At 42.4% G+C, this 20,643-nt stretch overlaps 2 protein-coding genes across 3 annotated transcripts in view; one reads left to right on the plus strand and one right to left on the minus strand.

The window, feature by feature from the left end:
- The window catches only part of LOC111961518 (small conductance calcium-activated potassium channel protein 2-like), a 32,973-nt gene extending 24,568 nt beyond the window's left edge, over positions 1-8,405 (minus strand). For both annotated transcript variants that reach the window (XM_023983850.2, XM_070441780.1), the window contains exons 1-2: positions 7,533-8,405; positions 6,020-6,115 (exon numbers count right to left, since the gene is read on the minus strand). In XM_023983850.2, coding sequence (XP_023839618.1) covers positions 6,020-6,115; positions 7,533-8,294 — 858 coding nt within the window. In that variant the 5' untranslated portion in view covers positions 8,295-8,405. The remainder of the gene's footprint in view (positions 1-6,019; positions 6,116-7,532) is intronic.
- A 2,863-nt stretch (positions 8,406-11,268) lies between these two features.
- On the plus strand, positions 11,269-16,875 carry LOC111960828 (SWI/SNF-related matrix-associated actin-dependent regulator of chromatin subfamily A containing DEAD/H box 1B-like). Its single transcript, XM_070443261.1, has 10 exons — positions 11,269-11,347; positions 11,802-11,942; positions 13,102-13,293; positions 13,360-13,481; positions 13,630-13,826; positions 14,230-14,320; positions 14,508-14,694; positions 14,931-15,005; positions 16,563-16,694; positions 16,789-16,875. Exons 1-10 carry the CDS (start codon positions 11,269-11,271, stop codon positions 16,815-16,817), a joined length of 1,245 nt encoding a protein of 414 aa, XP_070299362.1. The 3' UTR covers positions 16,818-16,875.
- Positions 16,876-20,643: the final 3,768 nt, after the last annotated feature.

Consider the following 20,643-nt stretch of genomic DNA (forward strand, 5'->3'; position numbering starts at 1 on the left):
ATGACAACTTCCAGAGAACGTCCTCCAACCTATCAGAGCTCTTGCAGCATGAATTGACAAGTTGTCCACCCAATCAAAGGATCAGAGAATGAATCTAGTACTGAAAACATAAGCTACAGCTAGCTAGCACTGCACTGCATAAAATGTGATGAGTAGTTGACTCAAAGAGAGAGAAAGACAATAGTTGAACAGTTTTTAACAAATTAATTTATTCAGAAATGAAGGAGAAGCAAGAGAGCGCGAGAGAGCGAGAGAGAGCGCGAGAGAGCGAGAGAGAGCGCGAGAGAGCGAGAGAGAGAGAGATAGCTATATTTCATTGGTAATATTTCTTTTCACTTTCACTTACTTTCCTAGCGAATACAGCTTGTTAGTTTAGCGTACTCAAACACCCGGCTCAAACAGAGAGGGATGCTATGTTAGCTAGCTGGCTACGGCTATCCAACAATGGAACTCTTCCAAGTCAAGGTAAGCTTTTGGTTTTATTAACTTATTGCCACCGGGGCCCGCCGGTGTAACTGCTTGCAGACTCTACACTGTACTGCATGATTGTAGCAGGTTTACTAACGTGCTAGTTCTAACGTTAGTAGCTATGATGTTAGCTAATATGGTGACAACGATGTAGGCTGTGTGTAGCGGTCAGCGGTTATGATATGAAGTCCACAAGCGAAGGGAAAAGGTGAGCGGGGGAGAGCTCGTAAATGCAAGAAGGAATTATACAACGATAAAAGGGATCATACTGTTTGTATGTGACTGCTATGAAAGTGAACTGCGTTTAGGTATGATCAGGGGTGTATTCATTCTGCCGATTTTGTTTAAAAAAAAATCTTCAACGGAAGCAAACGTACCTGAATTTGTCCAATAGAAACTCCCGTTTGCAACTGTTGGACTAATGATTACACTTAGCTAGATGCAGGCAAGAGTGTGCAAGGTATTGAATGTGTCAATGTCTGTCAATGAAATTGATCACTCAAATTTCTCTCGACCATTGCATCTACACTACCATTCAAAGTTTGGGGTCACACATTATATATGGCTTCTAATTGGAGAGAGGAGTCTTGAGGGTCTCTGAACTTTGAGACATCACACAAGGAAGATGGAGAGAAATCCTACTAATGCACCATGTCACTGATCACTGCCATCTTAAAGGGATACTTCAGGACTTTGGCAATGAAGCCCTTTATCTGCTTCCCCAGAGTCAGATGAACTCAACGCAATGACTGGAAGTCTATGGTAACTGCTAGCACGCTAGTAGATACCATAGACTTCCATTCATTGCGCTACGCTATTTAGCATTGGTTCGCAAAACTACCTCTAATTTTCTTCATAGCATACTGGAGGCAGAGACATAAAAATAGTATCTATTAGTGCATCTGACTCTGGGGAAGTAGATAAAGGGCTTAATTGACCTAAGGATATTTCCAGCACTATGAGGACAGAAACTAAAATCAAGAGGTGTGTCCCTATACTGTCTAACCAGCCAAAAAAAGTGTAGAAGTCAAATCTTCCCTGTTTGTACAGTTTGGATAAGTAAATCACTTCAAAGGAGCTAGAGCAGAGTGTGGGCACCTCTCTTCAGTCTGAACTATGCATATATATTTGACAGGCATCTGTGAGTACAGATGGATGTGCATGTATAATATATCTCAATGAGGATGGAAAACAGCCAATATTGAGAGGACAGGATAGGGTGCACGCTCTGTGGTAGAGATAAGGTTGGAAAATTCTGGGAACTTTCAATAAATTCTTTGGTTTTCCAGAAATCCTGGTTAGAGGATTCCCTAGGTAGAGATATATACCAATATTACAACTACTGATACAGCTGCAAGTAGCAATAAAAGTGCCATTGAGTGGGGTCACAATCAACTGACTAAGGAGAGTATTGAGTAATAATATACAGTGGGGAGAACAAGTATTTGATACACTGCCGATTTTGAAGGTTTTCCTACTTACAAAGCATGTAGAGGTCTGTAATTTTTATCATAGGTACACTTCAACTGTGAGAGACGGAATCTAAAACAAAAATCCAGAAAATCACATTGTATGATTTTTAAGTAATTAATTTGCATTTTATTGCGTGACATAAGTATTTGATCACCTACCAACCAGTAAGAATTCCGGCCTCACAGACCTGTTAGTTTTTCTTTTAGAAGCCCTCTGTTCTCCACTCATTACCTGTATTAACTGCACCTGTTTGAACTGTTAACCTTGATATAAAAGACACCTGTACACACACTCAATCAAACAGACTCCAATCTCTCCACAATGGCCAAAGACCAGAGAGCTGTGTAGGACATCAGGGATAAAAATTGTAGACCGCACAAGGCTGGGATGGGCTACAGGACAATAGGCAAGCAGCTTGGTGAGAAGGCAACAAACTGTTGGCCCGCAATTATTAGAAAATGGAAAGATGTTCAACGATGACGGTCAATCACCCTCGTCTGGGGCTCCATGCAAAGATCTCACCTCGTGGGCATCAATGATCATAAGGAAGGTGAGGATCAGCCCAGAACTACACGGCAGACCTGTGTCAATGACATGAAGAGAGCTGGGACCACTCTCAAAGAAAACCATTAGTAACACACTACTCTGTCATGGATTGAAATCCTGCAGCGCACGCAAGGTCCCCCTACTCAACCAGCGCATGTCCAGGCCCGTCTGAAGTTTGCCAAAGACCATTCTGGATGATCCAGAGGAGGAATGGGAGAAGGTCATGTGGTCTGATGAGACAAAAATAGAGCTTTTTGGTCTAAACTCCACTCGCCGGTGTTGGAGGAAGAAGAAGGTTGAGGTACAACCCCAAGAACACCCTCCCAACCGTGAAGCATGGAGGTGGAAACATAATTCTTTGGGGATGCTTTTCTGCAAAGGGGACAGGACGACTGCACGTATTGAGGGGAGGATGATGGGGACAGTATCGCGAGATCTTGGCCAAAAAACCCTTCCCTCAGTAAGAGCATTGGAAGATGGGTCGTGGCGATCTTCCAGCATGACAACGACCCGAAACACACAGCCAGGGAAACTAAGGAGTGGCTCCGTAAGAAGCATCTTCAAGGTCCTGGAGTGGCCTAGCCAGTCTCCAGACCTGAACCAATAGAAAATCTTTGGAGGGAGCTGAACGTCCGTATTGCCAGCGACAGCCCCGAAACCTGAAGGATCTGGAGAAGGTATGTATGGAGGAGTGGGCCAAAATCCCTGCTGCAGTGTGTGCAAACCTGGTCAATAACTACAAGGAAACGTATGATCTTTGTATTGCAAACAAAGGTTTCTGTACCCAATATTAAGTTCTGCCTTTCTGATGTATCAAATACTTATGTCACGCCATAAAATGCAAATGAATTACTTAAAAAATCATACAATGTGATTTTCTGGATTTTGTTTAGATTCCGTCTCTCACAGTTGAAGTGTACCTATGATAAAAATTACAGACCTCTACATGCTTTGTAAGTAGGAAAACCTTCAAAATCGGCAGTGTATCAAATACTTGTTCTCCCCACTGTAGCTGCAAACAGGCAATAACGCAGATATGGAATTTAAGTGAGTGTCACTAATCAAGGTGAGAATTGCTTATTGAGTCATATACCAGTCTGAATAAGACTGTGGAGGATATGAAAATCGAATAACTGAATGTAAGCCATTAAAACATATCAATCTGATATTTCTAATAACAACCCCTCAGCGTATTTTGCTTTTTCTATCGTCTTAATAGTCATTCAAAATACTCCATTCCCTTTGATATTGTCAGCAAATTGGTTGACTCAAGGAAGTCTAGTTTTATGACATGTACAGTATGTTTACTCTGCTAATAACTGAAACAGGTGAAACAACAAAGGGCTGAAACCAAAGGCTGAAACAAAGGCTAAGGGCTGAAACCTAAGGGCTGAAAACCTAAGGGCTAAGGCTGAAACCAAAGGCTGAAACCTAAGGGCTGAAACCAAAGGGCTGAAACCAAAGGCGCTAGAAACCAAAGGGCTGAAACCAAAGGGCTGAAACCTAAGGGCTGAAACCAAAGGGCTGAAACCTAAGGGCTGAAACCTAAGGGCTGAAACCTAAGGGCTGAAACCTAAGGGCTGAAACCTAAGTGAGAACCCTGGAAATGATACCCTCTTGGAAGCTTACACTGCATTCTATTATGTAAACAGCAATAGAGAACCTTTGCTGAGGAAATGTAAATGGTTTTGTTATGTATCAAAATATGGTATTGATCAGTATGTGTTTCTATCATCCCTTGCAAAGAAAACTTTACACTAGGCCATTTGAAAACTTTACAGTATGCAATTTGATATTTTTACAGTAGGCCATTTGAAAAGGAGACACATTTTACTGTTGAGCTGTTTCAATGATTGATATCCCTCTGGGGCTTGTAAGCCCTAAATATAACAAAGAGGCTAATGAATACAGACCACTGTAATTCAACAATACAAAAGATAATGAACTAGTGGCCTATTCACACACTGTATCCCTCAAGCTAAACCAAATGAATTCTACTCCAAAATTGAACCCAAATATAGTCATGAGGAAAAGTATGATTATTTCATGGACTTGACACAAGTAATATTAATTTGATAATGGCAGGATTTTCCTTGCACATAATCTTTATCGCTACATGAGGTTAATCTACTTTGTTTTACAATGGTGTTTGAAAAGAATGTAAATAGCCTTCATGTTTTCTCGCTGTTTCAAAGAAAGGAGACTGCATAAGAAGAGTGTTTTTATGCAGCCTCAGCATGGTAAAAAAAATGCTTGGCATAGGCAAATGTATTTCTTCTCTGGTCAATTTTACTCAGGTGGAGCAACGTAATAGGTTCCTGACAATACCGTAATATATGTCCACCTCTCGACAAGCCACACAATTGAGGGTGCACCATTCATTATTTTAATTAAGTGGTTCTACAACCAAGAGAGACATAAGTGCTGAATTGCAGGAAGAAAGAACATTAAGTAATGCAACAACGCTCTGACGCAAGGTCATAAAATTGAGTTTGTCCAAGTGCTCGAACCGTTCAAGGAAGCTGACAATCCAGACCAGTTAACCCCTGAAGGTTTGGAAGATGCAGGAGCCAATCTTGAGATGCAAGTGCCAGCCACTATCATAGTAAAATATTGATTTGGCTGCTGCTCCTATTCTACCCACTGATTCTCAAACAAATTAGAATAAGTATTCTCCAATAAATAAGATTATCTTTCTCATTGGGTGTTTTAATATGTTGAAACATATGTTCATATGTTTTAATACCTTTCTTGTTAGGGTGTTTTAATATGTTATCAATTATTGTTGAAATCACAAATACCTAAAAGACTACAAATGAAATAGAAATTATAACAGACTGAAGTAGACAACTTCTTAAAGCTAAACTCTCCAGATTAGATAAGAATAAACCATCAGAGTGGGCAAGGAATGACATTCCATTAGAGCAACATAGAAATTCATTTTTTGAAGCTATTTGTTCACAAAGTCTCCAATGATAAGAAAAACCTGGAGCAATAGTGTTTTGGTGATGATAAAGCAACTCATGTCATTAAGGTATTTATAAGTCAGTTTAAGTTTTCAATGCCACATAATTAGATCATGTCACCCGCTAAAGAGGAAATGTACTTAATATGGAAATAATCAATTTCATTTCAGAGTAATTTCACTCAGTGAAGTCAGTGAAATGGATTTATCGCATCAATGTTGGAGCTAGAAACATAAGCATTTAGCTCAACCTGCGATAACATCTGCAAAATATGTGTACATGACCAATAAAATTTGATTTGGTTTTGATGTCTTGGATACAATTATTCTGCAAACTCACACTCATACTGATAAGAAATGTTTTAGTCATTTAGCAGATGCCCTTATCCAGAGCAAGGAATGACAGTAGCGAGTGCATAGATTTTCATACTTTTTCTTACTGTGCACTTTGACAGCATGGTACACTTGGATAGCAAATGTGTAATAACACTATTATGACACTATTATAACCACAGCTAAACTCTCAAGGGATGTGAACGACAATGACATGAAGAATAACCATGTTACCTGAATCTCCCTTGCGTGGTATATGATAATCAGACCAAGAAGAATGATTGTAGAAAGGCTTATCAGGCATTTTAGAGCTAATGAATACAATGACTCCTGTAAAGAGAAAAATAACAATAGTAATGCAACAACACATCTATTCATGTAACAAACAGTATCTTACAAAATAGAAATATACTATTATATATTGAATCATTAACATTTCAGGAAACTCCTGTAAGATAGGCCTACATATTGGATTTGCACATAGCTAGTTCAATATAGTACAAGGCTACAGTATATTAGTAAAGCCTAGCACATCATACTGTAACACTTCCTTTAGTTCTATATCTTCAAAACGTGAATGCTGACATGCAAAACATTTTGGGACTGTATCAACAGTGGACTAATGAAAAAAATACCAAAAGATAGTTTTTTAGTGGAGTTTTCCTTTAAAGCCAACAGAGGACATCCCTTTAATGCTTGAGAGATCATGTGTCACTATATCAATGGAGTTTGTAAACCCACTTGGCTCAAAGAGTAACCTGGTCTCAAAGCATTTTGTATTATTCGGTATGTAAACCCGAGACTCTCCATTTAGTATGATATGTTACGTTTCGTATGGTATGTATTCATTTGTGGATGTACATCACTCATTTCATATGATATGTTAAGAATTACAATTCGTATTATATTGTAATGAAACAGGCAGGGAGCAGGTCTCGAACCCTCGACCTTCTAGCCCGAGGTGCGGCGCGCTATCGACTGTGCCGCAAAAGCATGCTCGTCCGGCAGAGTCGATTTCTTATAAACCCAGGGTCGTTACAATATGTTACGAAATTGCAAAACATACATTATGTTACACATTTTCCAAATGCACAATATGTTACAAATTTGCAATATGACAATGTTTCGAACTTGTAAATGTACAATATATTACGAATTTGAAAAACGTATGATATGTTACGAATTCTAGTTAGGTGGCTAGGTGGCTAACGTTAGCTAGTTGATTAACGTTAGCTAGGCTATGGTTGAGGGTTAAGTTTAGGAGTTAGATACTAGGGTTAAGGTTAGGGTTAGCTAGCAAGCTAAGTAGTTGCAAAGTAGCAAGTAGTTGAAAAGTTGCTAATTAGCTAAAGTTGTCCGTGATGTGATTCAAACTCACAACCTTTCGTTTGCTAGAGGTTCGCTTTATATGCCCACCCATTCACCCTGACCGATCACCCTATGTAACCGTCTGTCTTATGTAAACACACCAAACGTAACATATCATACCAATTTTTGTGTCTAGTCTATGAGACCAGGTTGCAAGAGAGAGACCAGCCATGCAAGTTATGGCTGATCAGATGGTTTATGGGTTAAGTCTTCACTGTCTAAATATTTTATGTGTAAAGAAAACAAGTCGACTATGCTACTACTGGTTTAAATCCCTTTAAAATTAAACTTGCGGTTTTTCCTGGTAAACTCGACATGCCAGTCAATGAATCCTTCTGACCAAGATGGACCTGCAGCCTACCGGGTTTGAGTTACGCACCTTTCCATAGGCTCCCCATGAGAGTTCAGTCTCTATAACCATAACTACGATCCCAAACATCCCAAAGATCAAAGCATAGTCGCTGAGACGCTTCCTTTTCTCAAACAAGGCCCTTCTATGTCCAAGCTTTTGCCCAATGTTCTGGTTCTTCTTTTTACCCGATTTGCTGCCACTGTTGTTACATCCACCCCCTCCGTCTCCCGATGCGTAAGGCATTAGGGTGGTGGAATTGTTCTCCGGTTTAGAGGCTAGGGTGTCCGACGCATCTGCGGTAGAGATTGGTTGTAAAGGCTGGGATTCGGAATCAAACTCGTGTAGGTTTCTGCGGGACGAGCTCAAGTTGCTCAGCGGTCGCATAACGCCGCCGTTGTATCTGCAGCTACTCATGGCTATTTCGTTATACGAGTTACTGTCTCTGTGGCTGCTGCTCGGGCTGCCCCACTGCCGATTGTGGCACTGCTGATGGTAATGATGTCTGGATGAACTACCATGACTGGAGGGCGTGAACTCACAGACGCTAAACTGAGAACCTTGCCTCGAATAGGTTACGGATGGCGTCCTTAAAGTTCCTTGAGTGTTCGGCGACGTCCCGCGAAAAACTAGGCTTTTTCTTGCATCACATGTACAGTTATTACAGGTGCAGCATTGGTTGCGCTCCTTCGTGAGCCGTTCCTCTCGTCCGCAGTAGTGCTGGTACTTACAGCGATGCTGGAACTGCTGCTCTTGAAGGAAATCGTTCTGCAACTGCAAAGGGGTTTCCATGTCAGTGCTGCTGTTTAAAGCAGCAGTCGGGTACCACCATACACCCGCCGAAGGGCGTTGTGGTATGTCCTGGAGGACAGCTACGGAGCAAGATTAGACCCATGTCGKCTCCTGTAGAATGTAAGTGATGGCTCCAATTGGATAGACAGGACCAAAACAACCGTCTTGACGTCATTGAAAAGGTTGCAACATTTTTTCGAATATTCATTCAAGGAAAGTAGCATGTCAGTAGAGAAAAACAATGTCTTACAGGTGAGACTGTTCAAGTATGAACATCAAGATAAGGGGGAAAATCATTGAGGGCATATTACATATGCTCATAACCTAGGCGTACTGCTATACATGGGAGCTCTCAATGATGTTCACTCTGATGTTCACTGTAAAATACCAGTGGGGTAGCCTACCGTTTACACAAAATCAAACGTGCAAAATCAACTCATATTGTGTGATGTTTTGCCTTAGCAATTTATAAGAGTGTACATCTATGTAAATAAAAACGTGGATTACATTGAAAATGCACTCTTATATCCATTGCAGTCATTAAATAACAACGAACGTAATGTAAAGCAATACAAACACATAGCCTAAAATATAGCATATCTTGTTCAGGAGTTTTCCCATCATCCAATATTCTTCTGATCAAAAATCTGCTATGCCTTTTATCAGCATGCACTACTTTAGGCTGGTATCGAATGTAAGAGATAATAATAATGAAAACATGTTTTGTCCATTTCATGTAGTTTAGAATACTGATACAGATAGGCCACCAAGTCTTTTTGGCGGTGGTACGTTTGAATGGGCTCACTGGCTGCCGCACTGGCTACCGTCGTCGAAAGCGCGTTATAGATACAAATGGTGATGGTAAATGTGCAACGTCAGCACCATTGGAAAAACATATCAGTATGTGTTTTTAGCGAATTAAATGCTACATTGTGTTATTATCTCTCTCATTATCTACGAAAAAATCAACTGCTGCCAAGACTTGCACTTGGGAGCCCAGAAATGTATCCTCACCCCTTGGATATGATAAGCACAAGCCTCGTTTTGATTTACATTTGGTTGAGTTGTCGACGAACGTGAATTCAACGTGAAATCAACAAAACATTTCACCATGTTATTGGATTTAGGTTAAAAGTTGAGTGAAAAAATAAGAAATTCCCTTACATCGATGACTTTTTGCAAATCCAATCAGTTTTCACTTGATTCAAGTCATCACATATATTTGTTTTGTTGAAATGACGTGGAACCAATGCTGATTCAACCATTCTTTTGCCCAGTGGGGTGTTTCATCAACCAAACCTCTCAATTGATCAAGTGTAGGTTACTATGGCTAATATTGTAGCCTACTCTTGTACATTGAAAGTGAAATGGTTGACTAGTTGCTTAGTCCAGATTAGTTACAATTACAGCAGCAGTTACTCTTCCTTGTATTGCTCAAAACCATGTTTTATTATTTTATCAATCGATAGTAGCCAATGCGTAGCTGATGTGCTGATTGAGCCACTCAAGATGTTGGAGATAGCAATTTCATTCACATGGTCTGTGCCTGTTAATCTTGGTTACATTCACAGAGCATGTGACTTGCATTCCAGCCAGACTGGGGGCAGCCGTCTCAATCCTCAGATTGATGTGTTCGCTGGTAGCGGTGTTATTAATGGAGTGGAGGAGTTATGTCACCTGGAGGAAATATAGGCAACTGCTCGAAATTGAGCATCTGGGGAGCCATAAAGCAAAGCCTGAACCCAATCATCCACACGTATTGGGTACTGCTGCAACCACACATTATTATAGAATGTGTATGTGTATGTTTGAAACATCCAACATCATTGTTCTCTCAAACTGTATCTTGTATTTTCTGAATCCCGAATGATCTGAATTCTGACAGCCTGTTTAGGCTATGTGGTTAAAATAGACTATTATAGGGATCATTCTCCAGTTTAGAAAAAGCACCTATGCACCAGTGACTCCAAATCTTTGAAATTATTGGAGCTGTCCAAGGTGCTCAATAAAATGTAATTCATGTGTCACCTACTGAGTGTTATCCCTTTAAATTGTGATTTTTTTTGCACGAGATCGCAATGCGCACTTGTCTCTGATTGGCTGGTCTGTCTGACCACGTGCTGTTTTTGTAATTCAGCGGAAACAAAGTTGTAGCTAGCTATCTGCAATTAATGTAACTAAGCGTTCTACATATGTGTATGTAATCAGTAAAGAGGACGCCTGATGGCAAGAATGTAGGTAGCTATCTTACTATTGTAGGTCAGAGGTAGACTAATTCACGTACAGTAGTTAGTGTCGACATTAGCAGGGTAATCTCTATCTCAATGTACGGAATGCAAGCTAGGTAGCTAACGTTAGTTAATCAGCATCAATCTAAAACAAAATAACAACGTTTGAAATCCTGTCTGGTGAAAGATCCATTAGCTAGGTAGGTTGTGATTCTTGCTGACAACGAACGGTCATGTTTGCCGGCTTGTTTGATTTCACGATATTGCTTGTTTAGCGCGAACAACACGTTGGTGTATTTGCCCTAGCACTACACAGCTGATTCAAATAATCAAAGCTTGATGATGAGTTGGTTATTTAAGTCAGCTGTGTAGTACTAGGGCAAAAAAACTAAACTTGCATCCAGTGGAGGCTCCAGGACCGCATTTGGGAAACCCTGACATAGACGTAACACTTATCGAAGAAAGTTATATTTTGGGGTTGGAAAGGGTGGTCCCTGTAGTGCCTGATACCAGACCCAGTATTGACACTTACTGGGATGTAAACCAAGACACGTTTGGAAAAATGTAACCCTTACATAAACTCTGACCACACCAAATATATAGCAAAATAAGGCATTATCCAAAACAGTCAACATGCTCTCACAATAGGCACTTGTGTGTTGAGTCTTTTTCTTTGACATTTTTCACTTGCAGAGACTGTTGTCCTGGAGACCTCAGAGACCAAATGTCCCCCAGGGCCTGGCTCAATGAGAGGCATGAACAGTGTGGTACTAGACTCTGAATCAGATGAGGAGATATCTGGGTCATCCATGATGTTGTTGGGAGGTAAGTTAGTCACCAAACTCATCTAAATACTGTAGATCAGACCTCACCACTCTAGGTTTACACAGGGCAGAGGAAATCAGCCCTCTTATCTGCAGCATACCTTCAACACAAGGCATGTACAAGTGATTAGGGGGATCTGATGCCAAACACATTACACACATACTGTACACACACTATTCAAGATTTTGAGGACAATTTTACCAAAGCTCTCATGTTTAAAAAAAATCAATACTATGGAATAGGATGGGATCTGCTGTGTCATGTTCTGTGGCCTGCTCTGTGACATGGAATTCAATGAGTTAGTGAAACGTGAACATGAAAGATATGTTTAACTGAGATAAGTGCAATTAAGTGCAATTCATCTCTGGGGTTTCTATTCCCAGCAACACAAACTAGAGACAGTGTGGTGATGTTCATGGTGTGTTAATATGCCCCCCTTAATGTCCTGTTTTAGACCCAGCCCGTAAGAGGAGACTAGAGGTGTGTAACAGCTCCCAGGAGAGTGGGGCATCCAACTCCAGCAAGAAACCAGCCCTCCAGGAAGATTTAGTTGTGAGTCCACTAGGGCCGGGACAATACCGGTATCGCAATACTTGTTAGTATCGAGGCAAGGAAACAAAACACAAAGCAGATTTAACTTCTTTAGGAAAACAGCCCTAATGCTGGAAACACTCATGTTGTCATCCAGTGACACATTTGTGCGTTTGAAAAAATATTGCAATACTGGTATCGTCCCGGTCCTAGAGTCCACCTGACTGCAGTCCAATACCTCCTCCAGCCTCCATGACACCCCCAAACCAGGGTGAGGGTGCATACTCAGTTTACACCTGACGTGTGAGTCATCTGTGTTGAGCTAGAGATTTACTGAAGTAATTTGGCTAAAGTGCTGCGCTCAAGGGCACAAGAGCCCTGTGCCCCACCTGGAGTTTTGACCTTGAGGTTAGCAGTTTATTTCCCTGACCAAGATGATATACTGCCACCTTGCTTGTTCATTTGTTATTTGTCATCTCCAGTACAGAGGGGTAGGCTTGCGTGGGGAGGAGCTCACACTCTTATTGGCCTGTCTGCCTTCGGACTTCACGCGCCAGTGTGTTTTTGTCCAACCGAACAGATGTTTCTGAGGACGAGGGTCCAGAGCCCAGCTGGAAGAGCTGCAGACTAAGTTCCTCGTTCTACAGACTAAGGCTGTAGAATCCCTCTCTACAGTGCCTGTGTTCTCTGTCACTGCAGTTCCACAACACATTCATCAATGCCCTAAATGTTGGCAAATGTGAACCAAAATTGTTTGAAATGTGGGAGCTGCATATTAATAATTATTTTGACAAAAAATGTGTGGTTTTGGTTTACAACTGTATCTATTTGTCTTATCTTGCAAGCACACAAGAGCTTAGAGAACCGCTTCTGGAGCATGGTTGACATTTTGAGGAAATCCTATAAGCACTGTGCAAGTTTTCAGAGGCGGGTGAGAGTTTTGTGTTTCATGTTGCATGTGTGTGTGTCTGTTTATACAAAACAAAAACATTTACATTATTTTAGGTAACTAGTTAAATCCTTTGCCGTCTTGTAGCCCTATAGTTTCCTGTGTTAAAAGAATAGCATCAATTTTATTTATTTGAGAAAAAGTATTTGAGGCAATAGGTAGCCCAAATTCCCTCCCAGGTCCTGTAGACTGATTATTTTTCCTTTCTTAGAGAGGTCCAGTCAAGAGGACACCCAGGCATCATCATCAGCTAGTTTTCCCCCCTAAACCTCAGCATGCCAGGCAGCCCAAGCAGCCAAACCCCCTGGTCATCCCCCATCACTACCTCACAAGCCTACCAATGGGAGCATAATTAAGACCTTCAATAGGCTGACCGAAGGAGCAGACAAAAGGAGGAAGGTGATTCCAGATCCAGGCACCAGCTCTGAGGACAAGGCCAGTGATGACTTTGATGTGTCTGCTGAGGGCATGGAGATGGAACTTGGATGCCTCAGGTTCAGATCAGGAGGTTGGAACAGGGTCTAATGTGAAGGGACAGATCCTCTGGTTTTCCAGGAGGCATCGCCGGTTGAGCTGTCTCTCATCTCTGGCTGCTCTGTGAAGAAGGCCCGGAGGATTGTCGAGCTGCGCCCATTTAACGAGTGGGAGAATCTGGTGAGTGGCACAAAAAACCTGTATGAACCCACACACAGTTTTCTTTTCATCGTGATACATTACTGAATTCCCTATGTTACTATGACCTCTCCAAGTTACAGTTGAAGCCTTACTAGCTAATTGGTCTAAAGTGTGTGTATACCCTCAGGTGGCTGTTCTCGACAGAGGGAACGGCCTCTCCACTGACCTGGTGCAGGGCTGTTGTGTGGTCCTGAGGGAACAGGACGTGGCGCGCAGCCTCTTGACCAAGTGTGAGAACATCACCAACAAGATGATGCAGGACGTGACTCAAGTGGTGGAGAGGGACAAGGGCTTCCAGAAACAGCCTGAGATCCTCAACAGCAAGTGGGTTTAGCTGCTGTTTTTATACTCATCTCACTGACATACACATTCAGATATTTATGTAGAATGATTTTCGTAGACAAACACAATCTAATACATGTAAATAATTGATAATGGCGCCCTCTGTATTATTCCTTACATTGTTAGCCCAGAACATTTTTTGTGTTATTACATACTGCCGGAAATAACTATTCTTACTTCCATTCCTTTACTTAGATTTGTGTGTATCGGGTATATGTTGTGAAATTGTTAGATATACTGTTGGAGCTAGAAACACCAGCATTTCGCTACACCCTCAATAACACGCTAAACACGTGTATGTGACCAATACGATTTGATTTGATTTGATGTACATAGGCAGTTTTGAACGCACACACACATCCTTCTGTTACTTTGACCTCTCCAGGTTCCAGTTGAAGCCTTATCAGCTAATTGGTCAAAATTGGCTGACTCTGCTATACCAGAACAACCTGAGTGGAATCCTTACTGATGAAATGGTGAGTTGTTATTCCTGACCAGTCTCCAACAGTTTATTTCAGCTCCTCTGAGACTCGGCACACATGGCATGACAACAGATGAAATCCTGTGTTAATGTGATTGGGAAGCGGGGCTCTCTTTGTTGTGCCAATCCAGTCTCTGTAAATCAGTGTTTGTAATGAACCACCACCTGTCTTCTGTTGGCAGGGTTTGGGGGAAGACCATCCAGGCCATCTCTTTTCTGTTTTCTTGTTAAAGCAAGGAACAACAAAGTTACGTCACATTGTAAAGATTCCACGTTACCATGGAAACAGAGTCAACTGCACGAATGCCCGGCTGTCCCGTCTTCAATCAGCTATTAGTTCGTTCTTCATCCATAATCGTCGGTTATATGGTAATTGTGCCAGTCCTCGTTTTTAACAGACTTTGCTTCTCTGGTGTACTATGGTGAGTGACTCATCTGTTCATTCTGAATGGTGGGACACATCATACTGTAGCCATCATGGTTAAGGCTTAACATTGATTTGATTATACAGATTTCAACCTGTTGGTTTAAGTCACCAGAAGTGAAAGGATTACCAAATATAGATTCAGTTTAGATTGTCCTATTTATATTGTGTGTGTGTTTAGGGTCTGTGGAGGATCGCAGGTTCCTTCGATATGATATTCTCCACAAATGGGTCGACTACAACATAATAATTTCCCGTAAGTCCAAAATCGAAGAATGATGGTTATGCAAGAATGACTATACACAGAAGTAAACTCGAGTCTAGTAGACTACAGGTTCCCATCCTACTGTGTTAGCTAACTGCTGTGTGTCTTCTGAGCGAGACACTTAGCCTAAGTGCCTCTGGAAATATCCAGGGGAATTAGTGGAGATCTTGTAAAACCATCAGCCGTGTAAGTCACCCCAGCCAGGCTTCTGCTAACACTCCAATAATGATAATATATTCAGCGTTTGACTGAACCTGAAAAGGTCTTTGTAAGCTGAACCTGTGACTCATTCATTATTCATGGTAGTCAAGTGGTTGCCATGCCTCACAGACTACTTGTGGGAACCTTGTGTGGCTCCTTGAGCTGCTGTGTGTCTGCTGCCAGCTACGCTCTGACTATCGGCAATGACCGCAGCCTGTCCCGAAAGCTCAGAACGCCGAGCATGAGCTGAAGAACATGAGCTTTGCTGCTCTACCGCCACCTCTTGGCCATCAACATCAGTACATTGCTGGAGGCACCGGGGGAGGGACGGCTTTCATTGGTCACCTTGGTTGAAACAGCAGAGAGGAAGAGGCGAAGTGATAGGTTTTACAATGCCCAAAATCTCTCCATGAAAATAAACCCACAAAGCGAGGAATTTTTGAATGGGGGTCAATGAGAGAGTGTCGAAATTGGTCAACAAAACATTGAATTGCTAATTTGCTACGTGAGGCTTATTTGATTGAATAGACGTTTCATAATGGTTAGGTTGTTACGAATGCACTGATGAGAGAGAGAGATATAATATGTTTTGGCATTGAGGTTTTCCACCATTTTAAAATAGTCAACTGGGTGGGGATTCCTATGAGTTGGGAGCAATCAGCCAATGAAGAAGAAGGAAATGTACTATTTTAAAATGGAGATAGCCTCAACTTCTAAAATCTTAACAACTTGGACGTGCTCACATTTCCTGATTTCCTTGTCCCAAATGTTTCATTCCGTCCATCCTCAACCCCAGGACGTGGATGCTCACAATACACAATGATTCCCTAGTTGATCCTGCCATGCTTTTCTCGGTTGTCGTAGGGGGGGGGAATGCTGACGTAAACAGTGAGCTGCTTTATTAGTGTGCCCATGCTGTCACAGATGCTATAATGGCACAGATACAAAGATGAGTCATATCTATCTATCTGTATGGCCTCTTGTTCACATGCGTATCTGCCTTCTCATTGTCTAGAATGGTCCGACTCCCACCTGATCTCATCTCCTCCCGTCTGCCTTCCATATCCGCGACACCGCCTGTGATCAAACCCGGGTCTGTAGTGACGCCTTTAGCACTGCGTTGCAGTGTCTTAGACCGCTGCACCACTCGGGAGGCCCATCATTTTAATGGTGTTTACCTTAGCCTCTAAACAGTTCCTCTTCCTGCCTGAACAATGTCTTGTTTATCTCCTGTGAGTCACCCCACTGTCTTCCTTTTCACTGCAGTGTATTCTGACACCTTTTGTAAAATGCTGTGTGGTATGCACGATATAAGTCTAATCAGATTTGATTTTGATTTGATCTCAGGCCAAGTAGCATCTGCTGCTGACGTGGACCCCAGTGCAGAACAACCTCCTGGAGCTCATGTCACTGCTCAACTTCATCATGCCCAATATGTTCTCCAGCAGCACTGCACAGCTTGCCAACATGTTTGTCATGGTGAGGCTAGAACACATGCTATGGGATCACTCCAAAATATTCAGCTTAATACGTAGCAAGTTTGACTCATCCAACAATCTTTATTTCCTGTCAGAAATCTACAGAGGAGCAGAGCAGCTTTGAGATGGAGAGGATCGCTTATGCCAAACTTATCATGAAACCCTTCATCCTCAGACGTGTCAAGAGTGAGGTAAGGACCGGCTTGGTCTAAACTCATTACCTGATATGGTTATGGCATGATTTGGGACTGTGATATCGTATGATGCACACTATATGAATGTTCATGATCAGTGTGAAATCCTATGAACTTGGGCTAGGATCAGTACGTCTGGACTCGCATAGTTCGAGCGGGTCAAGGACGCCATGATGATGGCTGTTCCGTTCTCCAGACCCCTGTCGGATGTCCTGATAGTTTTCTCACATGTCAGAAATTTGGGTTGTGCAGCTTGTGGAATGAGCACTGCTACGACGCGATTGGGCAAAGACTGCTGCCAATGACCAAAACAATGATGGCGAAGAGGAAATCAACAACAACACACACCATGTGGACCAAGGTAACGGAAGACAGATTAGTGGAGCTGTGGAGTGAACGCTGCTTCCTTTTCAATGGGTGAGTTTGTTTTACATGTCCCGCGGTGCCCCGCAACCACACTGCACACTGCCCTAACCCATCTGGACAAGAGGAATACCTATGTGAGAATGCTGTTCATCGACTACAGCTCAGCATTTAACACCATAGTACCCTCCAAACTCGTCATCAAGCTCGAGACCCTGGGTCTCGACCCCGCCCTGTGCAACTGGGTACTGGACTTCCTGACGGGCCGCCCCCAGGTGGTGAGGGTAGGTAACAACATCTCCACCCCGCTGATCCTCAACACTGGGGCCCCACAAGGGTGCGTTCTGAGCCCTCTCCTGTACTCCCTGTTCACCCACGACTGCGTGGCCATGCACGCCTCCAACTCAATCATCAAGTTTGCGGACGACACTACAGTGGTAGGCTTGATTACCAACAACGACGAGACGGCCTACAGGGAGGAGGTGAGGGCCTTCGGAGTGTGGTGTCAGGAAAACAACCTCACACTCAACGTCAACAAAACAAAGGAGATGATTGTGGACTTCAGGAAACAGCAGGGGGAGCACCCCCCCTATCCACATCGACGGGACAGTAGTGGAGAGGGTAGTAAGTTTTAAGTTCCTCGGCGTACACATCACGGACAAACTGAATTGGTCTACCCACACAGACAGCGTTGTGAAGAAGCGGCAGCAGCACCTCTTCAACCTCAGGAGGCTGAAGAAATTCGGCTTGTCACCAAAAGCACTCACAAACTTCTACAGATGCACAATCGAGAGCATCCTGTTGGGCTGTATCACCGCCTGGTACGGCAACTGCTCCGCCCACAACCGTAAGGCTCTCCAGAGGGTAGTGAGATCTGCACAACGCATCACTGGGGGCAAACTACCTGCCCTCCAGGACACCTACACCACCCGATGTCACAGGAAGGCCATAAAGATCATCAAGGACAACAACCACCTGAGCCACTGCCTGTTCACCCCGCTATCATCCAGAAGGCGAGGTCAGTACAGGTGCATCAAAGCAGGGACCGAGAGACTGAAAAACAGCTTCTATCTCAAGGCCATCAGACTGTTAAACAGCCACCACTAACATTGAGTGGCTGCTGCCAACATACTGACTCAACTCCAGCTCACTTTAATAATGGAAATTGATGGGAATTGATAAAAAATGTATCACTTGCCACTTTAAACAATGCCACTTAATATAATGTATATGTATATACTGTACTCTATCATCTACTGCATCTTGCCATCTTTATGTAATACATGTATCACTAGCCACTTTAAACTATGCCACTTTTATGTTTACATACCCTACATTACTCATCTCATATGTATATACTGTACTCGATACCATCTACTGCATCTTGCCTATGCCGTTTTGTACCATCACTTATTCATATATCTTTATGTACATATTCTTTATCCCTTTACACTTGTGTGTATAAGGTAGTAGTTGTGGAATTGTTAGGTTAGATTACTCGTTGGTTATTACTGCATTGTCAGAACTAGAAGCACAAGCATTTCGCTACACTCGCATTAACATCTGCTAACCATGTGTATGTGGCAAATAAAATTTGATTTGATTTGAGATGGGTGGAATTTGCGCATTTTAGACCATGGTCCTTAAGTGAAATCTCCACCCACCTGGGCCACCAGGCCATGCAAAACAAACTCCACCAATATAAGATCTGTGTCCTACCATGAGAGAAAACAAAAAGATAATTTCATATTAAGTCCATATTCTGCACCTCTGTCTCTTTTTGATGTTTCTGCACCTGAGAATTTGCACACTAATAAAGCAGCTCACTGTTTACGTCAGCATTTCCCCCCTACGACAACCGAGAAAAGCATGGCAGGATCAACTAGGGAATCGTTGTGTATTGTGAGCATCCACGTCCTGGGGTTGAGGATGGATGGAATGAAACATTTGGGACAAGGAAATCAGGAAATGTGAGCATGTCCAAGTTGTTAAGATTTTAGAAGTTGTGTAGTGTATGACCAACATTCTGTGCCATGAGTGACAAGAAGCAGCAGGTCTACAACACCTTGATACAGAAGCTGTAGGGATCCACCAATGGAGAGAGTATGTTATGGAGAGGAATAATGAGAGAAAGGTATCTTGGTCATTTGAAAAGTGATAATATACATAAGGGAATACTAAAAAGCAAAACAAGTTTAATTTTAAGATGCACAGATTAACTGATTTAAGACCATAGCATGTGTCCATGTGTCCTCAGAGAGAGAACTGACCAATGGGATGATACACTCATCTTCTGCACATGTATCACTCCAGTGTTTAATTGCTATATTGTAATTATTTAGCCACTATGGCCTATTCATTGCCTTACCTCCCTTATCCTACCTCATTTGCACACACTGTATATAGACTTTTTCTATTGTATTTTATTGACTGTATGTTTGTTTATTCCATGTGTAACTCTGTGTTGTTGTTTGTGTCGCACTGCTTTGCTTTATCTTGGCCAGGTCGCAGTTGTAAATGAGAACTTGTTCTCAACTAGCCTACCTGGTTAAATAAAGGTGAAATAAATTAAAACAGTTGAAAAAGATGGTCGATCATCCACTGCTGCACCGGTAGCATTTTACCACTACTAAACTGACTGCTATGAGTCGACTCATGCTCAAGGTCAGACCTAAACACTTACCTGTTTTAAGAGAATTACAGTTATTGAATGAGTTTGTAACTGCTATTGGCAGTTCTACCTCCACTACCACTAATATGAAAGCTACTGCTGTTTCGTCTACTGTTACCATTACAGCAACTGCTGTTGATGGGGCTTCTGGAAGCTAAGGGTGTTACAGTGTGTTTTGGTCAGTCTGTAATTGCTTTGACTCTTGACCCGACCCACCGTGACGCAGACCTAGTGCTGATCAAGGAGGATATGGACGTCATGACAGACTTTGAGCTGCACCGGCTCTGCAGTACCCGTCCGTACAAGACTATCAGCTGAACACAGACATGCTCCTGGACTCAGGAAAACTCAGTCTGCTCACACAGCTTCTGACCTCTCAAAAACAAGGTAAGAAAGCTACAGTGAAAGTGGAAGTTGAACAAATGGAGACAGCTTCTTTATTATGCACTAGTATACCTCACCCGTAATGAACCAGCTATAGCCTTCTCCATCGCCCTCCCCGGGGGTTTCTTCTCCCCCCCATAAAACCAGTCACCCTTTTATTCCCCGTTCCTCTACCTTTGTCAGACACTCCATCTCTTCCCTGCTCTCAATTACAATCACTCTTTCCTTGGCTTTTCCTCTTCTAACATGCAGTCAACCACATTTCTCTCTGATCCCTCCAGTCCTGTAGTCATTAATCACAGTGACTGTGTTCTTCTGTCAGGGGGATAGAGTGGTGC

This window comes from Salvelinus sp. IW2-2015, linkage group LG4q.1:29 (genome assembly GCF_002910315.2).
Source record: "Salvelinus sp. IW2-2015 linkage group LG4q.1:29, ASM291031v2, whole genome shotgun sequence".
Taxonomy (NCBI): domain Eukaryota; kingdom Metazoa; phylum Chordata; class Actinopteri; order Salmoniformes; family Salmonidae; genus Salvelinus; species Salvelinus sp. IW2-2015.